Raw genomic sequence first — 10,095 nt, 5'->3', positions numbered from 1 at the left:
CATAAGCATGTATATAGGACTACTTGTTCACCTGTAATCTACCTTTTAGGTGACCCTTGTGGGGAGTTGGATTAATCTGTGATACTTAGTGTATACCAGCCGATATTGCAGAGGCATTTATTGAAAAGAATTTGTATTTCTTGAATGTTTGCTTATTAAGTGTGTGATAGAGCCAAAGTGCAAAAGCCTGGACCCATGGGTCTTGCAGCTTTGGTATGGCACAAGAAGGAGAAGCAGAGGAAGTGTTTCTTGGAATAGAGAGGGCAGGTTCTTGAAAAATCAGTCATTACGTTTAATGGCCTTGACTGAATCCTACATTTCCATCTCTGGAGCTACTGTAGGCAAGGAAGGGTCTGGCTGGGAAACAAGAAATTGTGGATTTACAAGCAGTGAGTCCTTTGGAGTCATTATCTGTGGCGATCCTAAACATATGTGCAGAGTTACTGTTTCTTCTTTTTTTGTTGTTGTTGTTTTTTTTAAATATTTATTTATTTTTGGCTGTGTTGGGTCTTCATTGCTGTGCGTGGGCTTTCTCTAGTTGCAGTGCACGGGCTGCTCATTGCAGTGGCTTCTCCTGTTGTGAAGCACGGACTCTAGGTGCCCGGGCTTCAGTAGTTGTGGCACGTGGGCTCAGTAGTTGTGGCTCGCAAGCTCTAGAACGCAGGCTCAGTAGTTGTGGTGCACAGGTTCAGTTGCTCTGCGGTATGTGGGATCTTCCCAGACTGGGGCTCGAACCTGTGTCCCCTGCCTTGGCAGATGGATTCTTAACCACTGCACCACCAGGGAAGTGCTACTGTTTTTTCTTTATATTCAGTTTTGTGTATGTATCTTTCAAACTCTTATTCACTGTAAACCAGGTCCAAAAGCTGGTCTATACTGATGATTCAGTCAGAACTTTTCCTTGTGGATTACATCTCTTATGAGGACAGTGTCCAAATCCTACTAATGTCTTAATAAAGCGTCTCCATCTCTCCAACAGAAATCACAAAACTATAAAAGGAAATAAATGAGAGCATCATACATACTAAAAACTTAGGTCAGCTCAGGTGTTAACATTACATTTTTAACAATACATACATACATTTTTAAACAATAATTAAAAAATTAAAATATTGCCTAGGCAAATATTTATTTTAAACTTACAACATGCATAAACATAAAAAAACACTTTAATCAAATAACAATGTACAAGTCAGACTAGGTTAGGTTAAAAGAAATATAAACCCCACATTTTTTTCTCTCACATAAATGTCCAGATGTAGGTAATCTAGGGTTGGTATGGTGACTCTGCTTCTTAATGTCTTCACCCAACAAGGCTCCTTCCTGTTCACCACTTGGTCATCCCTACAGTGTGGCTCTTATCCTCACAATTCAAGATGGCAGCTAGAGCTCCAGCCATCACATATGCAGTCTAGTCACTAAGACAGAAAAAGGGACAAAGGGGTGAAGGGCAAAAAACAGTTGCCTTTTAAGAAAAATTCTCAGCAATTGCCAAACAATACCACTGCTTACATATTATTTTCCAGGACTAGACACATGACCACATCTTGCTACAAGTCAAGGCTTGGACAGCTAGACTGTATTCTGTGAGGCTGTGTGCGCAGTTTCAAATTAAGACTTCTATTACTAGAGAAAAAGAGAATGGATATTTGGGACAGTGAGCAGGGTCTGCCACACAGACAAATTGACAAGACTGACCTCAAATTGTGACCTCTTGGTGGCATAAGTAACATGCTTAATCCTGAACTTGCTCCTAGAATATGGGAGAAGAGATTCCTGTTTCAAACACTGCAGACAGAAAAAGCTGTCAAGTGACCCCCTACCATGGCCTATTCATGGAAGAGGATGGAAGGCGTTGGGGACTGGAATGGAACTGGGGTTGACGAGACAGTCCTCCTAACCAGTGGCCCAGAAAAGCAGCCCTGAGACCACAGGTCCTGCTACTGAAAAGAAGGGCTAGAGATGAGACAGAGAAGTGAAGGCAGAACTATAGGAAAGAGTAGTCTCTTCAGCACCAAAGAACCAGCTGGTCAAAAGCTGATAGAGGGACTTCCCTGGTGGTCCCGTGGTTAAGATTCCACGCTCCCAATGCAGGGTACCTGGATTTGATCCCTGGTCAGGGAACTAGATCCTGCATGCATGCCACAGCTAAAAATCCCTCATGCTGCAACTAAGACCTGGCACAGCCAAATAAATAAATAAATGTTTTTTTTTAAAAAGTTGGAGGAATTACCTAGACGTTACTTTAGAGACCAGTATGTTTAAATATACAGAGATAGAAAAGAGGATTTGGAACACAGAAAAAAAAGATACCAGCCATAGTTCTGTCATCCATATTTTGGAATATTTCTTTCCGGCCTTTTGTTTTCCTGTGAGACATATTTTTTGGGTTTTTTGTTTGTTTGTTTTTGGCCACACCACACGGCATGTGAGATCTTCCCCAACCAGGGATCGAACCCATGTCCCCTGCATTGTAAGCGCACAGCCTTAACCAATGGACCTCCGGGGAAGTCCTGTTTTGCTTTAAACGTACTTAGCTATAAAAATAAAGGCTCTGTTTATGGCTTGAGTTTATATCCTAGGCTGGGGTGACCAAGGACAAGCTACTTAGCATCCCTTTGCTCACTTTCCTCATCTATAAAATGGGAAGAAATAATAATGAGGACAATAATACCTACCTCAAAGAGCTGTTTTGAGGATTAAATGAGATAATTCATGTAATGAGCTAAGAACAGCTTATGTAAGCCTTTATTATTTGTATATATAAGTTTAGCGGTTACATAAAATTCCAACCAGTGGACGTTTTATCATAACATGCTCCTGTTACTAAACACTTGACGAATTTTCAGTTGGGGGCTATTATAAAGTTTTAAATATTTTAATACATTTATCTCTTTTATATTTAGGGCTATTACTTAAAGCAGTATCTTCAGAGTCTTCATATAGATTTTAGAACATTTCATTTAAGCTGGGTTGTGGGTATGTATTCATTATATTGTTGCCTAATATAATTCTCCTTTAGCATGCCTTAAATATTTCATTTAAAAACTATACTCAATGAAAAAGAATAAGGCATTTAGTAATCAAATTGCTCATATACACAAAAATGTCAAAGAAGTAGTTGTAGACTCCACTATTAAAGTGAAAAAAATAACTCACAAAATAACTTACATGAGAGCTGACTAAAAGACAGAGATGGGGGTCTTTACAGCTCTTCACATGCCAAACCACAGGCACCTCCTGGCTTATCACTCACCATTGCTCACATTCTCTCTGCCCCAGATAAAAGTTACACTCATGGTTTTTAAAACATGCCTTACATTTCCCTTATCTGACCCTTCGTTTGCTTTGTTTCTTCTCCTGCAATGTATTCTCTTCTCCACCTCAACCTGCCAAAATCCTACCAATTTTCAAGGTTTGATTCAACCTTTTCAAAATAACTCCTCCACAGTGTGCTATAATAATAACAGCTATGTTCTCATGGCATCACCAATGCAGTCATAAAAACTCTCATTGGGTATGATCATAAAGCCTCTCTCATTTCATCCTCAGAACCATTCTGCAAAGTAGGCAAGGGAAGGCAAGGCTTTATTCCTCCCATCTTGTTGGCCTGCTCCTGGAATCAAAGTCCCTCTTTACTCCACCCCATACCCCTTGCCAGTGAGCAAAACACACAAGCAAACCCTTAGCACTCTTTTTCCTTGGCACCTGCGGGTTGACTGATGAATGGTATTAATAAAAATAATGTAATCTAAAGACAGAAAAGTGACAAAAGTAAACAGCACAATATAATTTAATAAATATATATTTTTTGTTTTTGTGTGTTTGTTTTGTTTTTGGGTTTTTTTGGGGGGGCGCATGTGGGATCTTAGTTCTCTGACCAGGGACCAGAGATTGAACCTGAACCCCCTGTGGTGGAAGTGCGGAGTCTTAACTACTGGACCGCCAGGGAAGTCCCAATAAATAATCGCTTTTTAAAAGAGGAGGAGAGAAAAGATGGTGATTTAACAGGCTCTGTATTTTCACCGTGTCCATCAGATGGGATACGGAAAGCTATGTAGCCATGCTGCCTCTCTGTGGGGGGAAAAGGGTGGGGCTGGAAAGGTAGGGTAATGACTCACAAACAGCTGAGAGAGGAGTATGATGCCTTCCCTGGAATGCATGCTACACATCTTCCAAAGTTTGTTCTAATTTCTGGAGGACACCAGATCGTAAGGCTGGTTGTTAACATTCTAGACCTGGCACTACCGATGATTTTCTCTGAGATTTGGGAACAGCTCACTTAAAAGCTGTGTGCCTCAGTTTCTTCAGTCATAAGATGGAGGTTCTCATTCTTTTTGGCATACATTATGGTTAACTACTCCCCAGGGAAGCTCCATGCCCCATTTTTCCCTAAAAGAACCCCAGCTTTTGGAGACCATGTGCCCAAGGGAGCTGAAGCCACTGAACCCCAGTCCCAGGGAACTGAGTCTGGGCTGGTATAAACCAACCATGGTAATCCCATTCCCTCTGCCGATGGTTGGTTTAAGGAAGAACAGATCATGTGATTCTAGCCAATGAGAAGTGAGGGAAGGGAACTCTTGGGGAGGAGAGCTTCTGGGAGATTTTTCCTTTGATCTTAAGAAGCCACACAAGGAAGAGATGTTTTCTCTTGCGTGTTTGGGTATGATACTTGGACCTGTGGCCCTCTTGTGACCTTTAGATGACAAATTTGAAAATAAAAGCCCAAACCCTGAGACTACGGAGAAGAAAGGTGGAAAGCATCAAACCCTTGAGGACATTGTTGAGCCAATGAATTAACCAAGCCAGCAACTAACCCCCTACCTCTGAACCTGTTGCTTAGTAAGAGTAAACAAAATTTTTAAAAACTTTTTGTTTTAAGTTAGGTCTTCTCTTACTTGCATCTAAAACATTTTGATACGATTGTGTTTTTCAAATCTTTTTTTCCCCATTTTACTGAGAAATAATTGATATACATCACTGTATGAGTTTAAGGTATACAAGGTGATGATTACATATATTGTGAAATGATTACCACAATAGGGTCAGCTAACATTCACTGCCTCATATGTATACACTAAAAAGAAAAGGAAAAAGGAAAAAAAATTTTTTCTCCTTGTAATGAGAACCCTTAGGACTTACTCTCTTAACAAATTCCCTATGTGTCACACGGCAGTGTTACCTCTAGTCATCATGTCGTACATTATACCCCTAGTACTTATTTATCTTACGACTGGAAGTTTGTCCCCTTTTCTTTTTGTAAATTTTTAATTTATTTTTAATTATTGGAATGAACATCATTTGATGTGAATTTTCGAGAGATTATAGCTGTCAGGTGTCATTATATTACTTACTGAAAACCTAATGTCACAATATGCCATATCCTAAACTTTAATTCTTCACTGTCAATCACACTTATACACTAAACCTGCTTGCATGCCATCCATCACACCCATCTTGTAGGACTTACTATTGTATATCACATAGCTGACTGTCTTTTGTTCTCTCTCATTCCATTTCTAAAGCCTTTCTTCCATCTCTGGTTTACCTCTACCATATTCTCTATCAATTTCACAGGTTATAGCTCATGGGATTACAGACTGTAGCTGCTCCTAAACCCTCTCTAACTAAAACTCTCATATTCACCATGTTCAGTTTTTGTAAAACATAGCTTAGGTGTGGGAGAAATCGGGGCCTACATCAAGAATCTGATATTTCAGCCTCACATTGGACAATGCACTGCAGGTGCTTACCCGTGCTTAGAGAGTCTTTTTTTTTTTGGAAATTTGTGCCTTTTGACCGCCTTCCTCCAATTACTCCCTTCCCCCACCTCCGGTAACCACTGCCTGCTCTCTTTTTCTATGAGTTTGGCTTGTTTTGTTTATGTTTTTGTTTTGTAGATTCCACATATAAATGAGAGCATATAATGCTTGGTATTTGTCTATTATTTCACTTAGCATAATGACTTCAAGGTCCCTCTTGTTTTTATATTTAATGCAAATATAAGTTATCTTAATAATATATAAAAATATATAAAACTAAAAAGTAATATAAATAAATACTATGCTTCTGTTTTATGTTTCCAGTTTTTTGTGAGTCAAAGAAGATAAATGACATTTTTCAAGAGGGGTGGTGATCCCATTCCCAAGGTAAAAGAAAAGGTGCAATTCCCATCCATGATAGGAAACAGAATACGGAAAATGCCTGTCACCCGGTCAGGATGGGACAGAGAAGGATGCAAAAGCTGCCAGGTCATTAAGATCCCTCACAGTTTCCCTCTCTAATACTTAACACAGGGTTCTGGTTCACGAGTCCAAGCATATACATTGTTCCTGCTGGTGCCCCCAGCAATGTGAAATTCAAAGACACCCTCAGGAGTCCCACATTCATTAATACAAGGATAGAAAATTACTTTTAAAGTAGAAATAAGTGTATGAAGTGTCTGAAAACTGTTCCTTTCATACTTTTCAGCCTTTGTTGAGTGGTCACGTGAAAACACATATAAACATACCCACACAGATACATACCACTTAAAACCAACTTAAAAATATATAAATAAGTTTTCTTTTAACGTCAAGTGATTTTTTTTGGCCGTGCCTCAGCATGTGGGATCTTAGTTCCCCAATCAGGGATTGAACTCATTCCCCCTGCAGTGGAAGCACAGAGTCTTAACCACTGGCCCACCCGGGAAGTCCCTTTAAATAATATTTTAAACAATAATATTCTTTTAGGTCATGCTTTCAAATCCAAGGAGGAAAGGTATACTGATTACTATAGAATGCCATGTGAGTCCTAGACAGAGAAGCAACCTCAGATCAGAAAGCCACTGTTTTAAATTGAATGTTTGTGTCCACCCCCAGATTTATAGGTTGAAATCCTGTGCCCCAATATGATAGCATTAGATGGTGGGGCCTTTGGGAGGTGATTAGTTCATGACAGGGCAGCCCCTATGAATAAGATCAGTGCCCTTATAAGAAGAGACACAAGACAGCCTGCTTTCTCTCTGTTCTCTTTGCCATGTGAAGATACAACAAGAGGGTCATCTGCCAACCTGGAGGTGGGTTCTCACCAGACACCTGATCTATAAGCACCTTGATCTTGGACTTCCCAGTCTCTAGAACTGTGAGAAATAAATGTTTGTCTTTCTGGCTAGCAATGGAGACTGCAAAGCTAAGAAGGGTCTTTGGCTTTTCATTTGCAAGAGAGGATGAGATTCTTTCTCAGAGTGTGCTGCAGCCAGACACAGTACCTCTCCTTAGCAGACACTCTGCTGTTCCAATCATACACCTTGCTGTTGAGTTCAATGTGGAGTTCCAGGAGTGAGTGTTTTCTGGAGGGGATGAGAAAGGCAAAAATTAATCCCACGCAAATATCAACGAGGAGACAGATTAGCATTAGGTTGAAATCAGCTAACAGATATGAAAGTGCTTTAAAATTGTTCCTTTCTAAATATTCTACAAGCTGCTTAGCAAGTGATCCAAACAGGTTTGCAGCACTCTGACCCAATGACCACAGTCCCCACCCACAGGGGCAACTGAGTTTTAGTCTGGGTACACACCAGCCAGATGATAACCCATCTGGATCATCCATGCAATTGCAGGATGGATGTAAAAGGCCAATAATACCGTTGGCCCGTGGTGTATGTACCTTGGAAGGCTGAGTTGCCCCTGCTCTAGCCCTCCCTTTTTGCTCTGCCATCCCTGAGGAGGCTAGGGGTCCCAGGCCCTGAGATTTATTCCTGAGGTCCCCCAAGCTACAACAGATGCCTTTCACAGGTGACTCAGAGAAATTCTAAATTGTGATTGGGGGGCAACAGAAAAGGGACTGCTAATCTTACATTTGAGGTACGGTGAGGCTTCCCTCATCCCAGATGGACACCAGGTCACCAACGTTTCCCTTAGAAAAGTATCCTTGCCAATAAACATCAAAAATGTCTAAGTTACAAAGACTGGCAGACCTGTATAGCTAGGTACCATTTTTCACCTATCAACCTCAAGACTTGGGGAAATAAACGAGCACACGGTATCAGTGAGAATTCAGGGATGCAGACTCTCTCATAAAAGCTGATCTATGGGAATTCCCTGGGGTCCAGTGGTTAGGACTCGGCGCTCTCACTCCCAGGGGCCCGGGCTCAATCCTTGGTCTGGGAACTGAAGTCCTGCAAGCTGCGTGGCGTGGTCAAAAAACAAAAAGCTGGTCTAACTGTCCTAGAGGACAATCTGACGAGATGCATCAGAGGCTTTAAAAATGCTCGTCATTCAACACAGTAATTCCACTTCCGGGAATTTTCCTTTCAAGAAAACAATTAAGGATAAGCACAAATACTGAGCTACGAAGACGTTGAACACTTTCTTTTTTGTGAAAGTAAAACATTGCCCAACAACTAAAGACTGGCCAAGTAAATTATGCTATAGCCATATTAGGGACTGCTCTGCAAACATTAAAATGATACTATAGGGACTTCCCTGGTGGCGCAGTGGTTAAGAATCTGCCTGCCAACGCAGGGGACAAGGGTTCGAGCCCCGGTCCGGGAAGATCCCACATGCCGTGGAGCAACAAAGCCCGTGCGCCACAACTACTGCGCCTGCGCTCTAGAGCCCGTGAGCCACTACTGAGCCCACATGCCTAGAGCCAGTACTCCGCAACAAGAGAAACCGGCACAATGAGTAGCCCCCGCTCGTTGCAACTAGAGAAAAAGCCTGCACGCGGCAACGAAGACCCAACTCAGCCAAAAATAAATAAATAATTAAATAAATTTTAAAGCAAATAAATAAAATAAAATGATGCCATAAAAATGCGATTCCTGACATGTAAAAATATACTGTTGCACAAACTAAAAGCAGGTTATAAAGTAACAGTAGATTATGATTTCATTTTGGCTTAAAAAACATCTTTATATATGATTGTATCAGTATCCAAAAAAGATCTGGAAGGCAACACACCAAGATTTGGTTAACAGATTAGTTCTACTAAGTAGGATTATAACTGCTTGTTATGTTCTGCTTTCAGCATCTATATCTCATGATCTATGTCCAGTAAGGAGTATGTATTGCTTTTGTAATAAGAAAAAAAAACATTTCTTAATTTTGAAGGAAAATATCCAAACCACAAGCTGACTACTATATGACCTTCTGAACTACAAAGCATTCATAAACTGTGCAGAGTCTATTATCATACTCCTAAGGCAACCCCAACAAGGAATGAAAAATTCCTCCCCCTGAAGAAAAGGGCATCAAATATGGCACAGTGGCACTTCCATCCTGGTAGCAGAAAATAAACAACTGGGGCCAGGATCCGCCACAGCTTGGGTGGCTCACCTTTCTTTCCCCAGCTTCTGGGAGAGGCACTTCAGGTACAGTGACGGTGAAGGGGAGGACCGCTCCAGCAGGGACACGTCCGCTTTGCACAGGCTCCAGAAGAAGTCAGCTTCTCGGTGAATCACGCAGGCCCCGGGCTGCCTGGCCTTGGATTCTGCACTTTTCACTGATGGCCTATCCACCTCCAGGAAGCTGCTGTCCTCTAGCTGGCCCTCTGACGTCACATAGTTCTGAATAAAAAAGACCTTTGGCTTCCCTGAGAGAGAGGGGCATGCATCTGCCATGAACATCCTTTTGATATGATCCAAAGGGACCCCTGAGTGAGTCTGATCCACGCCAAACACGCTCTGAGAGCCCCCTCGGCTCACCAGGATACACACGAAGCTGTCGTAGTCTTGGTGTTGGGGCATGTGCGCAACTTGGCCAAGAATGTGCATTATATCTTCCACAGTGAGATGTAAGAAACGCTTGACTTCATAGCCCAGGGCAGTGAAGGTTTCCTCAAGAATGTCTGGAAAAAACAAACAAACATGAAAAACGACACAGCAGGGACTTCCCTGGTGGCGCAGTGGTTAAGAATCTACCTGCCAATGCAGGGGACACGGGTTCGCGCCCTGGTCCGGGAAGATCCCACATGCTGCGGAGCAACTAAGCCCGTGCGCCACAACTACTAAGCCCGCGCTCTAGGGCCTGCGAGCCACAACTACTGAAGCCCATGTGCCTAGAGCCCGTGCTCCGCAACAAGAGAAGCCACCGCAATGAGAAGCCCGCGCGCCAC

At 41.9% G+C, this 10,095-nt stretch overlaps 1 protein-coding gene across 6 annotated transcripts in view; it reads right to left on the bottom strand.

Annotated features, from left to right (window-relative positions):
• Positions 1-687: 687 nt before the first annotated feature.
• The window catches only part of CFLAR (CASP8 and FADD like apoptosis regulator), a 53,137-nt gene continuing 43,729 nt past the window's right edge, over positions 688-10,095 (bottom strand). For 4 of the 6 annotated variants that reach the window (XM_024757318.1, XM_024757319.1, XM_024757317.1 and 1 more), the window contains 3 exons: positions 9,318-9,828; positions 7,250-7,330; positions 1,111-1,753 (listed from right to left, as the gene is read on the bottom strand). In XM_024757318.1, coding sequence (XP_024613086.1) covers positions 1,627-1,753; positions 7,250-7,330; positions 9,318-9,828 — 719 coding nt within the window. In that variant the 3' untranslated portion in view covers positions 1,111-1,626. Of the gene's footprint in view, positions 991-1,110; positions 1,754-7,249; positions 7,331-9,317; positions 9,829-10,095 lie in introns of those variants that run through there. The other 2 variants (XM_024757322.1, XM_024757323.1) reach the window with 2 other exon arrangements.

The sequence above is a fragment of the Neophocaena asiaeorientalis genome, unplaced genomic scaffold (genome assembly GCF_003031525.2).
Source record: "Neophocaena asiaeorientalis asiaeorientalis breed wild unplaced genomic scaffold, Neophocaena_asiaeorientalis_V1.1 scaffold246, whole genome shotgun sequence".
Classification (NCBI taxonomy): Eukaryota; Metazoa; Chordata; class Mammalia; order Artiodactyla; family Phocoenidae; genus Neophocaena; species Neophocaena asiaeorientalis.
This window is presented reverse-complemented; position numbering and strand designations above follow the sequence as displayed.